At 46.4% G+C, this 18,938-nt stretch overlaps 4 protein-coding genes across 4 annotated transcripts; 3 read left to right on the forward strand and 1 right to left on the reverse strand.

Annotated features, from left to right (window-relative positions):
* Positions 1 to 317: 317 nt before the first annotated feature.
* Positions 318 to 2,704, reverse strand: LOC131288042 (protein-associating with the carboxyl-terminal domain of ezrin). Its single transcript, XM_058317142.1, has 2 exons — positions 1,553 to 2,704; positions 318 to 1,379 (listed from the first exon to the last, which is right to left on the reverse strand). The coding sequence occupies exons 1-2, from the start codon at positions 2,690 to 2,692 to the stop codon at positions 432 to 434; spliced, it is 2,088 nt and encodes a 695-aa protein (XP_058173125.1). The 5' UTR covers positions 2,693 to 2,704; the 3' UTR covers positions 318 to 431.
* A 421-nt stretch (positions 2,705 to 3,125) lies between these two features.
* Positions 3,126 to 5,119, forward strand: LOC131282197 (large ribosomal subunit protein uL18). The gene is made up of 3 exons (XM_058311606.1): positions 3,126 to 3,222; positions 3,608 to 4,309; positions 4,791 to 5,119. Exons 1-3 carry the CDS (start codon positions 3,220 to 3,222, stop codon positions 4,977 to 4,979), a joined length of 894 nt encoding a protein of 297 aa, XP_058167589.1. The 5' UTR covers positions 3,126 to 3,219; the 3' UTR covers positions 4,980 to 5,119.
* Positions 5,120 to 6,167: 1,048 nt separating this feature from the next.
* Positions 6,168 to 12,662, forward strand: LOC131282522 (CCR4-NOT transcription complex subunit 3). Its single transcript, XM_058312011.1, has 12 exons — positions 6,168 to 7,102; positions 8,218 to 8,315; positions 8,424 to 8,558; positions 8,672 to 9,125; positions 9,209 to 9,414; positions 9,522 to 9,801; positions 9,874 to 10,384; positions 10,479 to 10,546; positions 10,715 to 11,367; positions 11,437 to 11,547; positions 12,082 to 12,291; positions 12,383 to 12,662. The coding sequence occupies exons 1-12, from the start codon at positions 7,078 to 7,080 to the stop codon at positions 12,479 to 12,481; spliced, it is 2,850 nt and encodes a 949-aa protein (XP_058167994.1). The 5' UTR covers positions 6,168 to 7,077; the 3' UTR covers positions 12,482 to 12,662.
* Positions 12,663 to 16,253: 3,591 nt separating this feature from the next.
* Positions 16,254 to 18,081, forward strand: LOC131282123 (uncharacterized). The gene is given in 3 exon segments (XM_058311518.1): positions 16,254 to 16,379; positions 16,450 to 17,919; positions 17,980 to 18,081. Coding segments are annotated over 3 exon segments (1,698 nt in total).
* The last annotated feature ends 857 nt before the right edge of the window (positions 18,082 to 18,938 follow it).

Here is an 18,938-nt window from a genome sequence, read left to right on the forward strand (position 1 = left end):
CGACACCTCCGGGTGTGCCTTGGGACCAATCGAACGGCGCCACTCCGAGCTAGACTTAAATCATGTGAAGCTCTTGTTTGCCCTTAGGCTGATTTTTGTGTTCCGTATGTTACCGGTTACGAATTCAGTTGGAAATGAACACCATATCAGTGCATATTTAATTTAAGAAATTGTTCTTGATTGTGATTTTTCATTTCATTCACATCTCATCTTTAGCGCAATCTAAAATTTTAAAACCAAATTTTATTTGCTTTCTTCCCCAACATCACTAACTTCGGCCATTGAACCCCTTGCCAGCAAAAAAAATCCCAAACATCCTCCATGTGGTAACCGCTTTAAAATTTCTTTATTTTCTAAAGCTAAATAAAAAAAACACAAATGCTTATAATTAGTGCTTGCATATATGTGACCCACTTTGGAGCCACTTTCGTTCACCAATCCTCGTTACCCTCGTCGCCCCAACCGTCCTCGGTGTTTTCCATCTCGTCCACCTTAATCTCCAACCGACTGCTGTTTACCAGGGGGAACTCTTCCTCCTTATCGGCACCCTTCTGGGATCGTGCGTTCTGTTGCTCTGGGACGTCCTGCTGTTCGGGTGTGTGTGATTTCACTTGTGGTGGATTTAATCGCTCCAGTGACCCACCGCCGACATCATCGTTGTTGGCCGTGTCGTCATCGTCGTCAATGAGAAGAACGTTCGCTTTTTGGATTACTGGTTCCATGTCTTTGAAGAAATCGAAATCTTCGCCCCCTGCCGGGTCGATCTTTTTCACCTTGATGTCCAACCGTTCAAGGCTTTCCTCCGGTTGCACGTCACGGGATGGTTTTCGTTTTGATTCCAGAGAATTTTCCCTTGTAACGTGCGCTTCTGTTTGACGAGCTTCCACCGAGTTCCCGTTGCCAGTAGCGCTTGGAGGTTCTTCGATCTGTGGACCGTTCGTGTCCCTGCCGGATAGAGGGTGGTTTACCGTTCGTTCGTTGCCATCATTCTCCCAGTCGCTCCACTCGTCCACCTCGATCTCCACATCGGAGTTGGTCTGATAGATATCCTCTCCCTCGGGTGACAATCGTTCGGGCATGATGTTAAAATTATTCTGCGCCATCAGCACCGACGAAAGCGACGTGCTGTTGTCTCCACCGCCATCCGGCACCGGACTGCCGGATAGAAATTCGTCCGATCCAATGACCGGTGTTATCGAGCGGACCCCACTCCAGGGATTGGCCGCATCCGGTATGCCCTGTGGTCGGCCATCGGCGAATATTTTACTACGATTTCCACCGATCACCAGCGCCGAACCGAGGATGGGTACGAGATCGGCCAAGCAGAGCAGTGTTTTCGCCACCAGCACATCGTTCGTGTCTTTAATACCGAGCAAAAGCTGAAACGAGAAAGATTTGAAATGCCATTTAATTAATGATTTATTTTTAAACCATATAGGGGATTATTTTATTATATCTATTCATCAGTTCCAATTTAAAGAAACAATACAACGTCAGAAAATATATACTTTAACGAAATCGGGTTCCTTCCTGGATAGCTTCGTTTTCTTACCTGAGGTAATATATGATCTTGCAGATCTTCCTTCGTGAAAAACTCCACGTACGCCGGGAAGTACTCCAACAGCATAAGCCGTATCTGTGCGTCCTGCACACAGAACACCTGTTTAACCTTTGGCAAAATGTATGTCGAAAAGATTTTGGGCGTAAACAGCCCCGGTGAAAGATCGTCGGTTTTCGGCCGCAGCACGTACGGCGTCACGCACAGCTGGGCGGTCGTGTCGAGCAGCACGATGCGCGACAGCAGCAACGAGCACATCTGTTCGGCCACCGTTTCCGGGTCGAAGGAGCGCAACCGATCCGCCAGGCTGATGAAGAATTCCTGCTTCGACTGGGTGTTTTTTAGTGGGAGCTCGGTCAGGAAGGAATGTATGAGTATGAAGTCATGGTTGAAGATCGGATGCAGCAGGACGGCGGAAAGGTTCGGGCGCATCGCCGGGTTGCCATGCTTAAGGTGCGTCGCACAGTAAGCCTTAAAGTCCTCCACCGAGGGAATGTTGATGTCCGTTTTGTTGTGGAGTATTTCCTCGCACATGACACCGAACGCAAACTGTTCCAGCGATTGACCTTTGCTCGCGAGTTCGTTGGGATCGATCGCCTTGTTGTACCGGTAAGGTTGGGATTTTTCCAGCAACGTTTGATTGAAATCGTTCGTTCTCCAGAGATGCTCGAACCCGGCCAGCCTCCAGGCTCCATCGTCCGTGACATAGATGGACGAGATGCTGATACTGAGATGGCGCACCGCCGCCTGCTCAAGAAGGAAGATAAGTGCACACAGTATGTTCCTCAGCCCAAGGCATATCTGGACATCGCTCGTAATGTTCAGGCACGTCGCCAGCGGTCGGCAGCGTTCCGTGGCCAACATTTTCAGCGAACCCTTGCTCCATGATGCAAAGTACTTCAAGATGTAGGGGTGGCGGTAGATTTTCAGATTTTTGATTGCACGTTCTAGCGGGTTTTGATTCGTCCAGAACTGCCCGCTGACTAGGGTTTCACCTTGGAATATCGATATGCTGCTACTTGGTGCGCCGTTCGGGTTCGGCAGCTCGCCATTGTACAGTGACCAATAGTCGGTCACCTGGATCGCTTTCTTGCTAATTTCAACTCCTTTCAGCTGAGACTGTTCATTTCCCATAGCACAAACTGGAAGCAACTAGGAAGGGGAATAATTAGTACATTTTTTCTCTAGCGGACACTTGAAAACCGATAGGTTTCGTCGTGGATGTGTGTACTGAACCGAAAAAGAAAAACAAATCAGAATGCTGTCACATGGGGTACTAGCCCTCGCGTTTACATCAAAAAGTTCACTACCGCAACGATGGGATTAGGGTTTTTTTTTGCATTGTTTACAATTAAAAAAGTATGTATTTTGTTCAGCTTAAGCCCTCATCTTTCATTTACAACTATAAAGCATGTTAAAAAAATATAAGAGGAAAACTAGCCAATTTTCAAAATAGATTTTTCGATTCTTTTTGTGCACAGTGTTGCGACGGATTAGCTCATACATATTCCTACCCCTCAACGTCAGAGTGACAGCTAGCTGTCACTTTGTCGATTGTCGGTCGCAGCGCCATCTTCTTTCTTTCTTTTTTCTGTAGGCACCGACGTGTGGAAAACGTGCTGAACGTTTCGTGTGTCGAATTTCTCCCAAATTAAGCCGAAATGGTAGGTTTTCTGTACTACAAATGTGTGGATTCGTTATATCAGTTCATATTCCATCGAGTTAAAGTGTTTTGGCGACTATCGGGCTGTGAAAAAGAGTAATTTCGGTGTCCAAGACATCTTCTAGCATTTATAGTGTCTGGTGGTGAAGACGTGGGTCGGTCGGATGGAATCTTTTGGCGTTCGTCGGTGAAAAGTTTAACTTATCAACATTAACATGCCCATTTCAGCTTTAGCAACGTGTTTACACCTTATTTCGATAGTATTTGGTAGAAAATGAACTGATATAAACAACTCGAATGCATTGGTAACACAGGGGTGACCCTAACCTCACATTGATGCACATCTGATCCGGTTGTTTCTTCTTTTCTCCCTCATCTCTCCTCAGGGATTCGTTAAAGTAGTGAAGAACAAGCAGTACTTCAAGCGGTACCAGGTCAGGTTCCGTCGTCGTCGCGAGGGAAAGACCGACTACTATGCCCGTAAGCGCCTGATTTTCCAGGACAAAAACAAATACAACACGCCGAAGTACCGTCTGATCGTTCGTCTCAGCAATCGCGACATCACCTGTCAGATTGCCTATGCCCGCATTGAGGGCGATCGCATGGTCTGCGCGGCCTACTCGCACGAGCTGCCACGTTATGGTGTTAAGGTTGGTCTGACCAACTATGCTGCTGCCTACTGCACCGGTCTGCTGGCTGCTCGCCGTATTCTGCAGAAGCTGCGCCTGGATACCCTGTACGCTGGTTGCACCGATGTGACCGGTGAGGAGTACCTGGTTGAGGCGGTCGATGATGGCCCGGCTGCCTTCCGTTGCTACCTGGACGTTGGCTTGGCCCGCACCACCACCGGAGCCCGTGTGTTCGGCGCCATGAAGGGTGCTGTCGATGGCGGATTGAACATCCCGCACTCGGTCAAGCGCTTCCCGGGATACAGCGCGGAGAACAAGAGCTTCAATGCTGAAATGCACCGCGACCATATCTTCGGTCTGCATGTCGCCAACTACATGCGCACGCTGGAGGAGGAGGATGAGGAGGCATTCAAACGCCAGTTCAGCAAGTACATTTCCCTGGGCATCAAGGCCGATGATGTAAGTATCGTTTATCTTTCACATTGCATTTATTGCACGTCCACCCAAATTTCTGTCGTTGATCCTTGATGTGTCACGATAGTTTCCGAAAGTGGACAACAGTAAACTACGACCAAAATAGTTCGGAGTTTACAGGATAATACCTACCTAGCAAACTTCCTTGATTTTATCGTACATTCAGTACTAAAGTATTTGCCTAATTGAAAGTTGCTTAAAATTAATTCTCCCCTCAAGTATCGTGTAGCATTCACATTGCATTTATTGCACGTCCACCCAAATTTCTGTCGTTGATCCTTGACGTGTCACGATAGTTTCCGAAAGTGGACAACAGTAAACTACGACCAAAATAGTTCGGAGTTTGCAGGATAACACCCACCTAGCAAACTTCCTTGATTTTATCGTACATTCACCACTAAAGTATTTGCCTAATTGAAAGTAGCTAAAAAATAATCCTCTTGTTTGTTATTTCTTTTCTAATCAGATCGAAAACATCTACAAGAATGCCCACGCCGCCATCCGCAAGGATCCTTCCTTCACGAAGAAACCCGAGAAGAAGGTTACCAAGAAGCGATGGAATCTGGCCAAGCTCAGCCTCGAGGCTCGCAAGGAGAAGATCGCGAAGCACAAGGCCGAATTCATGGCCAAGATCCAGGCCGATGCCGAAGCCTAAGCGTACAGATTCGCTTAGCCGTCGCTGTCCGAGTGTTACATCCTTACTCTTACTTTTCTCGCTCAAATACGGCGAGCAACAGAAAACATTCGTTTACTTTTTGCTTCTACGTTTCGCTGAAGATTAACATTATATTCCAAGTGATTGTGGTGAATACGATCGATTGTGGTTGGTGGTGTGTGTTGATCGCAGACCATGCTTTCATGCGCGCGCTTTCCTGCCCGAAAATCCTTTCTTCCTCCCGTTGGCCGGCACATAACTTCTATGTGCTGTGAATTGACCGAGGATTGGCGAGAAGATGATAATAACAAAAATAATAGTGAATAAATGTAATGTTTCTATTCAGCCGAATTGGAATCAAACAATATGAAGTTCGAAGTTTTGTTGTTCACGTTGTTTTGTAGCGGGATGAAGGGGAATAGAATGTTTCACTTATTTCATTTAAATTAGAAGATAAGTTTATATTGCCTGAAAAGGAACAAAATATATTACACTCTAAGCATATATGACAAACGAAAATCCATTAGTTTCACATCCATCTGGGGGTAGGTGAGAAAAAGATCCGATTGCAATGAATTGCACTTCAACGAATTTGTCTATTTTCGCTGACATTTTGAAAGAATACATTTGTTTTCGGAAGAGATGACGGACCCAAATTATATACATATGTTTTTATAGCTAAATAGCTCTTACACAGTCTTTAAGTCACTGATTGTTGTATAAATTCATATTGCAGCAATGTTATTGAAATCAACATGCATTTCGATGGACATGAGTTACAACATAACCAGTGAACAAAACAAATGTTAAATCAAACAGTGTTTTTTGAATCAATTATCTTGATGAATCGTTTACTATATGATTAATTATACTGATATTGTATTAAAGTAACAACTTTTTTGTGTAAACTATTTTTCAACGTAAAAACATAATTCAAATGTAGCCCACAGTGCGCTGTCAATCAGTTTTGTATCTTGAAAATTTATACTCCATACAAAACTGGGTTGATTATTTTGACATTTTACGCAAATGCCAAAAAGACAAGCAGCTCGTACCTCGCAAAGGGAGAGAGCGGGAAGGCGCATGCCAAATTGGTATCGCCGAGCTGCTCCAGCGCGTTGGAAAGGCCACACACACCAGCGCAGCCGAGCGAGGGATTGGAAAGATTCTCGCAACAAATGATCCAAATAGAGGTTCCGAAAAATAAGTGTTCCCAGTCGCTAAACGAGTCATTTGTAAATGATAAATTGTGCACTCGCTATCGGGCTACGGTAATACAGTGCCAGCGTAACGAACCGGAGAAAGGCTATCGAAAGCGTGTTCGTTCGTATTTCTAGTCGCGGTTTGCCGAATTTGACGGTGTGCAAAGTTAAAGTGAATGGTGCTCCTTCAGCGAATGAGCTCGGGGTTCGGCCATCTTGAAAGTGAAGCAACACAAACACACGCACAAACGCAGACACGTACGTCGTGAGCCGCGGCTATTTCTCGCCCCGCACCTCCTCACATTGTCGCCTTCTGCTTCGTATCCAGTAGAAGCTGCTGATTCTGTTAGCGGTCCGAAGAATCGGTTGCCGTCGAAGCAATCCTTGGTTTGCCTCGGCTCGTCCTTTCGCCCCACCCAAGCCCCGCGCGCGTACAGTTCAAAGCAGCGCACCTGCCGTGGCCAATCGAGTTCCATTCATGGCCGACGTTGGAGGCTTGAATTGAGGTTTTCGGAAAACGAAAAAAAGAAACGGGGCCCGCAGCTCAATCACTACCACACCACTCCACCACCAACTCTCTCCCTTTCTCGTTCGCGCACACGACGTTGGTTACACGCGGCTACCCGCTAGTTGTCCAGTGCAGCGGCAGGAGGCTTCAGCCAGAAGGATTACATCCGAAACTGTTCCCCACGATCCGGAGGCACGGCCACGAGCCCCTCGTGAAACGTCGGTATCGGCGAATCGAACGCTGGAGCAGCGCGAACAAGAGTGTGGTACACCGGAGAAGCATTGAAGGTCGAGAGGCTTTTGGCAACGCGCGCGCCAGAACCATTCCAGCGGCCAGTTTTGCATGAGTAGATTATGTCTGATATCTGTGAACAGATGTGTACATAGCCATGGCTGCGACGCGAAAGTTGCAAGGTGAGACAAATTACGTTAGTTTGTGGTGGCCAAAGGCGATTACAAAGCAGCACCAGCAGCAGCAGCAGCAGCGGCATCTAAAACGGCAGTCACGAAGCGGGGTTCTACTTCGAAGAACGAAGAAACAAATTCTTTCATAACGCCCTTATGTTCTATACCTTCTTAAACGACTCGTCGTACGATACTTGTGAATAATACCGGTGGATTAATATATCTGCACCCGGAAATCCTCCGGACAGTAATGCTAGTTTGAGATTCGTATGCGAATGAAAGTTTATTCCCTTTATAAAGAGTGCACTCAAAATGCGGTAAAATAGGAGCAGTGTATATAAACATTGTGTCTAGGGATTAGCGAGCAGTAATCTCGATGCACGGATGCTGCAGGAAACATTGTCAACGTTCGTATCGAGTGATGCTCCACGCTCCCCCCCCCGGTGGGGATAAATGCTCTGGGATGTCGATGTTGGGCTCTTAAAGAGGCCGAGATGAGATGAGCGAACGATGGTGGCGTTATGTGATTATGAGGATATGTGTGATATCGGGGATCGTGAAAGGGAATCATGATGCTAAACGGACCGGTTGGGGAGTTGTTTGAGTATAAAAACACGATGGTCCCGTGTTAGGCCGGGTAAAACCGCGAACAGGCGACCCATTTACAAAGAAATGTATAAACAATGTAGAGCACCTCCTCTTCGTTGGAGCTTGTTTTTTTTCTTTCATCCGCCAATATTTGGGGGGATACAGTTGGCGCTTTCTCGGCGTTGTTTGTTAGTGTACGATTCAGTCATAGAGCGCCGAGATACTATCGTAGTAGGCTGCTTGCATTGATTTTGACAGATAGTAGAAAGCAAAGTAGTGGTGTGTTGACAGTAGCAACACGGCAGTGACATTTGACGATCGACTACGTTAGTAGGACACTAATTTTGAGAAGAAAACTCGTTCACCTGCTGCTGCTGCTGCCTCCGTCGCCACCGAAAGAGCGATGCCTCTTCCGACCACAATACGTGCGTGCTGTATCTTGCGATCCGCGACTTTGGCGATTCTGTGCTGGTTATTGGAACCTTTCTTATCGTTCGTCTTTCCCTTTGCTTTCTCTCTCTCCCTCTCCGTTGCAGGTGAAATCGATCGGTGCCTGAAGAAAGTCACTGAGGGTGTAGAAACGTTCGAGGATATTTGGCAGAAAGTTCACAATGCTACAAATAGCAATCAAAAAGTATGCCCGCCAGCCCGTTACGGTTGCGCAGACCGCGCACGGCCGCCTGCGTAAGAAAATGTGTGATAAATTCTCTTCCGTTCTGTTCCGTTCCGTTTTTGCACTCAGGAAAAGTATGAAGCAGATCTCAAGAAGGAAATCAAAAAGCTGCAGCGGTTACGTGATCAAATCAAATCATGGATCGCATCCGGCGAGATCAAGGATAAAAGCGCACTGCTGGAAAACCGTCGGCTCATAGAAACCGTATGTGTACTTTGCCCTTTCTCTTCCGCTTGTGATGTGCAAATTGATCACTCATCCCTCCCGCTTCTCCCCGCTTCGTCCCCCTCACCCATCATCGTACTCTGTATTTGCAGCAAATGGAGCGGTTTAAGGTAGTCGAACGGGAAACGAAAACGAAAGCGTACTCGAAGGAGGGCCTCGGTGCGGCCCAGAAGATGGATCCGGCGCAGCGGGAAAAGGAGGAGATCAGCAGCTGGCTAACGTCCTCCATTACCTCGCTGCAGATACAGATCGATCAGTTCGAGTGCGAGGTCGAGTCGCTGCTGGCTGGCAAGAAGAAAAAGCTCGACAAGGATAAGCAGGACAAGATGGATGAGCTGAAGGGCAAGCTGGAGAGGCATAAGTTCCACGTCACCAAGCTGGAGACGCTACTGCGGATGCTCGACAATGACGGCGTGGAGGTGGAGCAGATCAAGAAGATCAAGGAGGACGTAGAGTACTACATCGACTCGTCGCAGGAGCCCGACTTTGAGGAGAACGAGTACATCTACGACGATATCATCGGCTTGGATGATGTGGAAATCTCTGGTAATGGAATCCTGCCGACACAGGAGGTCCAGAATGGGATTAATTTCTCTTTTGCTTGCTTTTTTTTTTATCACTCCCCATAGGCATTCCGGTGTCGACCGGTACGGACAGCAATAACAGCAATGAAACGGCTGGTTCGCCTAGCAGTCTAATATCTGGTACTAGTCCGGCGCAGTCACCGGTGCTAAACTACAGCGCCAGCACGTTACACAATCACAGCAGCGATCTGTCCGCCGATAACAACAACCTGAATGAGAAGCGTTCGAAGAGCGAAGGAACGAAGATTACGGTACGTGTTATGAGATGGTGCACACATTTGCACAACAAAACATACTTGCACAGGAGATTTGCACGAGTTTTGTTTGCTTTTTTCTCACCACCACCGTAACTCCTTAGCCGGTGAAACCGACTGCAATCCGCGCTAAGGTGGACCCGTCCGTAGCGGCTGCTGCGAGCAACGTCGTGAACAACAACGGTAGCAGCAACAGCAGCACCAACAGCAGTAGCAGTAATAGCACCAGCAACAACAATACGTCCAAGCCCGGGCTGATCAGCTCGACGCCCAGCAAAAACCATGCTACCGCGCCCGTACCCAGCATGCTGGTGTTACCGCAGCCGCCCAATAGTATACCGCTCATGGGACCCGCATTCGCTGCCGTTGCTAAACAACTTCCCAGTGAGTAGAAGCCTACTACGATGTACTGCCACCTGCTATGGTATACTGATGAACGTTCTATTTCACTTTTAGAAAACGGTTCCATACTCCAACCGAATACGCCGGCAACGGTGGCCGGATCGTCAGCGCCCGCGGCCAGTGGTCCCCTTCAAACGCAAGCTCCGAATGCATCGAATGTCTTTAGCAACCTCAGTCAGATTATTAATGCATCTCAACCTAAGCTTAGTCAGCAGCTGCAACCGCAGCAGCAGCAGCAGCACGGTCAGAGCAGCTTACCGAGTGCGGCCGCCGTGGTCGCAGCGGCGAACAGTAGTAGCGGGCAAGCGAACGTCGTGGGTCAGTCGACAGCATCTACGCAGCAGGCGCAACAGCAGCAAGCGCAGCAGCAACAGCAAGCCCAGCAGATTCCTCCCGGTCAGAATTCCATGCTGCTTCACAACAGTAACGCCCTGTCGTCGGCGTCGAGCACGACGGAGAGCAGCAATCATGTAATGAGCACATCGTCCGCGTCTACCATCAGCAGTAGCGGGGCGAACGTTATTAATAACTGTGTCTCACCCAGCAATTCCGCAGTCAGTAGCAGGTAAGTGGCCCGTACCGACGACATCGGAACCTCGCTCTCGTAAACAGCACATCCCCCGATTCTTACCCTTGTTTGTTTGTTCTTTTCAAACCAGAGCGTCACCCAGTTTGATGTCACCACCGCAACAGCAACAGCAGCTGCTGAACGGCCCCACAACACTCGGTAAGTTGTCGTGTTCCTGCTGGCCCGCAAAACACCGCCAACGTCGTGGCTTGCCAGTTCGTTCGAATGTCGTGTTGTGATTGTTGTGTAACGTTTGTCGAGCAAAGTGTAATGATTCATTGGTTCTATTTTCGGTGCGCTGTTTGTGCTTTTGTGTATATTTTTTAGCGCAAGAAGTGATAAATAGAACGGGAGTTCTCGAAACGGTCCCAAGCCCCAATCCGAACGCGTTGATGCAGCAACAACAGCAGAGCCAGCAGCAGCAGCAACAGCAGAATCCCCAAGGTGCATCGGCAGTGGCGGCAGCTTCCGCCCAGCAGGCCGTGGCCGCGGTAGCGGCGGCCCATGCGGCAGCGGCACAAGCAGCGGCGGCGCAAGCAGCGGCAGTAGCAGCCGTAGCCGGCCAGCAACAACAACAACAACAGCAGCAGCAGCAACAACAACAGCAGCAACAATCGCAACAACAGCAGCAACCACAACCACAGCCAGCGGACACGAGACAGACGGCTGGTGGGCAGATTCCTTCGAACCAGAGCGTGCAGCCGCAGGGCGGCGCCGGCCCGCAGTCATTCATGGTCGATCCCGCCGGTACGCCAACCGCGGCCAACCTACTACCGACGTCGTCAGCAACTGCCATCACGAACGGACCGAACACGATCATCAACACAAACTCTAGTATTTCGAACGCCACCAACGTGAACAGTGGCGGCGGCGGCGGAGGCGGCATGAAGGTGGCCGGCACTCACGATGCCTGCATACCCCCGCTACTCGGTGTGGCACCGCTTGGCACGTCCAAGCTGCAGAAGGAGCATCAGATACAAGTAAGAACCAGGCCTGTCCGTCGGACTCTTAACTCGATGAATAATCTGTGTGTAATTATATTCTTTTAGTTCCAACGGATGGAAGCCGCCTACTATCATCTGCCAACACCAAGCGATTCGGAGAGGCTCAGGCCGTACTTGCAACGTCAACCCGTGCAAACACCACCGCACTTTCCACAGGTGAGTTAGTTTCTCAGGTGATCGTTTAAGGTTATTATGTTATTCCAACTGTTCCGAACGGAACGGCTGGTTTCCATTGTCTAGCATGTATGACTGGTTTGAATTGTGTAGCTGCGTTTCCACCCGCTAGGACGTTTTTCGCGCAGTCGTCCTACTTCGTCCTACTCACAATACAAAACTGCTTGATATTTGTGTCACGAAGGACGTTTTTTAGGACGATTTGCTCGAAATCGCCTATCGGGGAAGGTGCAATTTTTAACATCCGCAGCAGGCAAGGTTAAGCTTTAACGGTTTGTAGCTCCCTTGCTTTTGGATAGTGGTACGTGAAGCATGCGTTTACTTAGAAGAAACTAGGAGCGATGCAAAAAAACGAAGATTCTCTATTCTCGTTATGGAACACCACCATTTACTGCTTTATTATTCGCAACAATCGTCCTCTAATGGTACAAAAAGTTAGGAAATAAATTGAAGTTTGACGTGAGGCAAATAAATGTAAAATATTCTAATGATTTTCTTATCTTCTTTTTATTTTAGCAACAACTTCCACATTCTGATACGGTTGAGTTTTTCCAGCGCCTCTCGCCTGAGACGCTCTTCTTCGTGTTTTACTACATGGAGGGAACGAAGGCCCAATATTTGGCCGCGAAGGCGTTGAAAAAGCAGAGCTGGAGATTTCATACGAAATATATGATGTGGTTCCAGCGCCACGAAGAACCGAAAGTGATCAACGAGGAGTACGAGCAGGTAAGCGTCCACATACCCCTTCCGTAAAGGGGGGGCAGCATTTGATCCGGACTTTTCTCATTTCTTCTTCCTCTCGCCCTCCCCCATCCAGGGAACCTACATCTATTTTGACTATGAAAAATGGGGCCAGCGTAAAAAGGAAGGGTTTACGTTTGAATACAAGTACTTAGAAGACAGGGACCTGAATTGATCTTTACAGATTACGGAACTCTTTTTTTAAAAAACATTGTGGAAAAAGCAAAATGAAACGCAAAAAAATTGATCAATAAAAACTATAAAATGTTCTGAAAAAAAAACCAACCAACAACAAAGCAAAACAAATCCACCCGCAAAAAGAATCACACGACTTTTGAAGCGAGGGATCGGTTAGCGAGACAGAAAGTGAAAAATGATGTACATTTGCGGAAGAATCATTGCAAGAGATCGCGATCACTGACGGCTAAGAAGAGCAGAAAAGTTTCGCTATTCAACCTCATTTGCACCACTTTTACTTGACGCCATGATGATGATCATGATGATTATTTTGGAACGATCGATCTCTCTGGTTTGCTGCAGTTTTGCCGCCGGGATGAACTTTGCAGCATTTTTCTACACTCTTTCCAGTTTTGTTCTATTTATTTTTAGATCGAAAGGAAACGGGGGTTGCCACGTATTTGTTCCCCATTTGCAGCTTAATTTTCTTTCCAGAAGTTCCTGTGCAAGAAGCAAAAAGGTTTGATAATTCAATCTTCGATCAAATGGTCCTAAGTTCTAGCTACAACTTGGAACGGAGTTTTTCTTGTGTGTGTAGCACGTGTTGCGATATTGCGGTCTTCTTCCTTGACACTTATCAAGCTTTGATACACCACCATCGATCAACCACACAGCTTCTGCTGGAATTCACTGAATGTTGCTACACGGATTTATTACCAAATGTTTGCATTTTTAGTCCTTGTGTCCTCGTAGCGATTGTCCCCAACCACGAATGGGGCTAGCGTGAAAGGCAAGTTAAGGAAGGCTTCACATTAGAACAGCCGCCCGGAATAAGGAATAGAAGAAAACACACAGCATAATAACGCATATTCGGTCATACCGCAAACATAATCTCCCTAGTTTGATTGTTTGATTTGATGATAGGAAATAGCTTTTAAAAGAAACAAAAAAAGATGAAAAAACGGAAAACAAAAACGAGAGAAAAATTAGAGAAAACCACAAAAAAGTATGCAAACGCAAAACCGCGACTAACAAATGATCGGTCCCCAAATTATGTGAAGCGGAAGAGGAGCGGGGTATTTCGCGAGAGACGGCGGTGTGTTGTAGTGTATCTAGACCTCCCCTAGATCACCCCACCCATAAGCACCGGGGTTCCAAGAGTCAGTCCAATGAACGCGGGCGGGATGCACGGAATGGTATGTGGTTGTTTACATACCAATGATCCTCCGACGGACCCGACGGGAAAGGGATGGAGGTTTTGTGGTGTTTTTTTTAAATAATGGCCGACATGTAGCAGCAGTAGCAACCTTGTAAAAAGCAAGCGAAAGCCAACAATCATGTTCTAGGCCTCGCTAACGACCGGAACGAGGGCGAGTTAAAGTCGTTCGGTAACATAACGATCGAAAGGGATTGATCGGTCTGTCGAATGTAGAAAAATGAACAAAACAAAAAACTAACTTGCGTGTAAAAGTAATGTTACGAGTTAGTAGTGTAAAGTTACATTGTTTCCCAGTATTCTCTTGTACTCGGTACCCATAAATACACATTAGCCCCAACACAGCATCGTCACATCCTTTTTGTGCACCATGACGACGAAGAAGGAGATTCGCAGGCCTCCTCTGACTACGTACTGTTTTCCTTTTTTCGTTTGTTAACGATTGTTCTGCATGTTTTCAGTGCTTTCTAGATTCGAGAGAACAACAATTAAACCGGAGTAGTGAAGCAAGTTAAAAGAAAAGATCCGTTCTTTGATGAGTACTTTGTGTTTTAACGCGATAAAATAAAACAATCGCGCATGACAGAATAAACTAAAATTCCGATAGGTTTCCCCGCTCTAAAGTTGCAAACAAAAACTTTGTAAGAGGTAGTGTTCGTTGGTGTGAGGGAGCATTTAAAAGGGAGTTTGAAGTGCTCCGCCTGCGGTCCTCGAATAAAAAGTAGTGCATGACAACAAATCATCAAAGCAAAACAGAAATAAGAAATGTAAATCACACAATAATGAAACAACATCACCGCAACAAAAGCCACTGGAATCAATTCTACACCGTGGCACCGTTGTTGTTGCCGTTTGTTGTCTGCGTAATGTTTTGCACCGGTCAAACGGTATCCGGTTTGGCAATCGGATACGGACTCTATCGTGCGGGATGAGTAGAGTAAAGTAAAAACCACCCGAAAATCCAAACCACCATCACCAACGATAGGAAGAAAAAGTTTAAAAAGCGATACAACAACAACAAGACTATCTAGCAAACGATAACATTTTCGTATGAAATGGCATCTTCATCACTGTTAGTAGATTGTGTATAGAAAAGTAACAGAAAATCAACTGTTCGGCAAGAACGAATCGAAAGCATCATCCCCATCTGTTTGTACCGGATCTAGTAGACTTAGGCTTACTTACTCGGTTCCGGTGCTGCTCATCCGTAGCTTTCGGGTTAACAGACATTAATCGATACCTAGTGGCCGGGTAGCCACTGGTTCTCTCCGAATCGAAGAGGACACTGGCACGGGTTAACGCTCTGGCCCCCAAACAGCAGGAGCATCCGAACACACGCCGGGAGAGTGGGTGAGCCTTCGCAAGCGGCACCGTTTAATGATGGACAAAATAATTAACGTACGCTCAGTAGCAAATAAAACATAAAGAACTGAATCCGAGTGCAAAGAGTGTCATTCCACGTGTGGAAGTGCAGTGCGGTTTTTTTGTGTTAGTTTTTTTTTCGGTAGGCTGACACTGCCCCAAATTATGAGTGACGCCAAAACGAGGCAACATCGCTAGAAGATCCAAGCACATACAAAAACTAATAACAAACAAAAAGAATGAATATGATTTGTGTTAATAGAACATAAAGAAAGTAAAACAAAAAACAGAAATCATAAAAATTTAAATGAAAAAAAGAAAAAACAGAAAAAAAATCACAAAACCTACAGCGAGACAACGTTGAAATGAATAGAGAAGAGAATCAGAACAGCTACACAATAAAAAAAAAAAAACAACCAGACTTACGGGATGGGAAGTAGTTGCCAAATGAAGATCATCCAGTTCTCCTTCTATATTTGCAACGGAAGCACGTGGCACACTTCTTGCGACACGAATGACGATAAATGAATGAACAAAACAACTGCATTAAAATGTGATTTATAATTATAGATAAACTGATTGAGTAATTATTAATGAAATAAAAGCTCTATATATTAACGTGGGGAGTTTCATTCAAGCTTTCACAAATCGAATTGCTACTTAACTTTACGTGTTTATGGTTTCTTAATTTTTTTTTTCTAGTTTTTACAACCATTTTCGATTTTTAATTTAATTTTATACTTTACTATTATTTAAGTATGTAAATTTTATTTTACTTATTTTTATTCTTTATCTTTAATCTATCTTTTGATATAAATACAAAACTTTGTGCTGATGTCGAAATCGATTATTTTTGATATATTATATTTATCCATTTCATGCAGTGTTCTAGATCTAGGTATGACAACCACTTTCATTAATCAATATTCAATCATATTCAATAAATTTTCTCAATAACTTTAACATAACAATTGTTTTATTGCCTGTTCTCATTTGGTATGAGCAATATATGTTTCACGTTCAGAAAAAGGAAAGTGACATCCTCCGGGGGTCGGCAATGGCCACACTGCGCACACTCGTAGTTGTTCCCATCACCTGTTGAACGGTCCATATCGCAATATGGTACCAGCCAGCGAATCGTTGTCACTCTGGACCATGTAATGTGGTGCCGATAGCATCGGATTCGGTATATATGATGCAGCTATTTATAATGCACCGTGAAAGTATTGATCAAATACTGGCAACAGTTCGAACACCCGCAGTGAGTTGAAGTGTCGTGCAAACGGATACAATGGAGCTTTCCGATCTTCCAAATGAAGTAAGTATCCTTCTGTGGAGCTTTATTGTGTTACAGTTTACCACACCAAAAATTTCTTCTGATGTTTTAGATTCTGGAGAAAATATTCCTCCATCTGCCCGTGGATGAACTGGCCACCGTTTCGCTGGTGTGCACCGCCTGGAGTGAGCTCATCCGGACGTTCGTCCTGCCAAAACACGCCAGCGTACACATTCGACCGGTTCATCCCGTCACACACCAGCTGATCCCGATGGAAACGATCCTGGCGGAGCTGATGGCCAAACCGTACCCTCGGTGCAACATTAAGCTTACCATTCCCAACGACGATCTGCCGGCGCGGGCCGAGTTTGGTAAATTTTTCCAGCACCAAGGTCACGCCCTGAAAGCACTTGCCCTTCAGGTCACGCAACTGTCGGCGGACGTGCTGGAAGTGTTTCCGACGCTGTACAACCTGGAACGGCTTACCATTACGAGCGAGTCGGAATCGGCTTACGGTGCGGTACCGGAGAACATCGAAACGGCACTGCGGTCCTTGAAGGCCCTCCGACATCTTCGGTTGCACTTGGCAAGTTATTCGATTCTGCGAAGTGTTGCGTTTCTCAATGGAGCCCGACTGGTTTCGGTGGCGTTTGAAAGGTTCGAGATGGAACTGCATCATTTAAGGCCACTGCTCAACGACCACCATGGCACGTTGAGGGAGTTGACCGTGCGGGTGGAAGAGATGAAGCCACTGTTGGCGCTGCTAAATTCCTACCACGGGCTGAAGCTGTACCGACTGAACGTGAAAAGTGCCGGCAACGAGGACGATTTCTCCGACGAGTTGATACGCCTGTTCGAGGCACAACCGCAGCTACGATCGCTTACGATCGGCTCGGAACTGTCCCTGCGGGCGGTGGATGCGTTGCCGAAGAAGCTGCTTCAGCTGCAGGAACTGGAAATAATCGCCGAGAGTATCAACAACTGTAAGGCATTCCGGGAGCTGCGCCATCTCCGGATCGAGGGCGTAACCGAGCTTTCGTTGGCCGTAACCTTCCCGCTTATTTCGCCGGCCATATTCTGCTCCTTTCCCCGGTTGCACCGGCTCTGCCTGGAGGATGTGGACGATGAAAGCCTCATGCGTGACATCATCGTCGTGCGAACCCTGCTGGATCGGATGCGCCATGTTCGGGTGCTTGATTTGGAAAATTTTGTGTTCCGCGAGCGGGAAATCCTGGCCGAGGGGGTGGTACGGTTCGAGGAGTTGGAAAACCTCACGTGCCTGCGGTACAGCTGCCGGGATATGTCCGACGCTTCCCTGCTCACGATGAACGTTCCGAACTTGCGCGAGTTGGTCCTCACGCACTGTCCACAGGTGACATTCAAGGGGATCTCGTTCGTTGTGCGCAACTGTCCACTGATCGAGCACCTGCATCTGGAGTCGAACAAAGCTGGGTTCGATGATGACTGTCTGGCGCTGGTGGCCAGGAAGTTGACCCACCTCCGCCGATTGGTGCTGGTGAATCTTCGTGCCCTCACGAACGCTTCCGTCGAGGCAATCGTCCGCAACTGTTTCTACCTTTTGGTAAGGAAATGATAACTTTCGTTTGACTTTTTCTCAAATTTCTTTCTTTTTTGTCCACAGGAACTAACCATAACTCACTGCATTGGAATTACCCTTGAAAAGGCGGATGCGATCGAACAGTTATCCACGGTGAAGTCGTTGAAGAATTTAATCTACAGTTAAACGGTGTACGACACGTCTTAAAAGAAATGCTTTCGCTTCAAATTTTATTGGTACACCATATTTTCACAAAAATAACCAAGTCCCTTAAAGCACGTGCTGTTCAAATCGATAATAAATTGTAATCATTCAACACAACTTTTCTTAGATTTATATTACTTTATATCTTTATTATCTGTATAGCGCTGTATAATCTAATGTCGACGATACAATACTTTCAGAAATCATTTTTATGTGCCTCACCATTTTCCCCTTTCCCGCGCAGCTGCCCAACAAACTTACCTGCTCCTATATTTTTCCTACCGTCGGTTGGTTAATCATACACACAAAAACACATACATGTATGGTTTCCTACGCTGAGCTACCGATATATCTAGGATGACCGATCGTTTTCCTCCCACGTTTTCCTTCACACGCCGCCCTGGATGACCATGTTCTATCACTTGCCGATGACAATGATGATGAAGATAAACCCGCGAGTAATTGGTTTGCGAATAAACAAACTAACAAATCCGTGCCAATATTGGTGGCTACCGATAAAGCGTCTAAATTTCTTGTTTTCTCTTTTCTAGTTAGGCTTTTTTTTTTTTGGGGTCGAGCCTTATCCGCTAATCTCCCCCATTCGATCAGGTCACACTCTCTGGTTGCGTATCGTATGTTTTATGTTTTACTTATCCCGTTTGTGTTCACAAAATTATTAAAAATCCAAAGCTACCGTTTTAACGAACGAACGCTTGTTTTCCCGTGTGGTGTCCGAAACCTATCATTGCAAGGGTTTGCAAAGTGTTTTCCTTTTCCGTTTAAACATCTAATTAACAACAGTGGCCTACTGGGGTTTTTTTTTAAACTTGCTTGGATCG

This window comes from Anopheles ziemanni, chromosome 2, assembly GCF_943734765.1.
Source record: "Anopheles ziemanni chromosome 2, idAnoZiCoDA_A2_x.2, whole genome shotgun sequence".
Lineage (NCBI taxonomy): Eukaryota > Metazoa > Arthropoda > Insecta > Diptera > Culicidae > Anopheles > Anopheles ziemanni.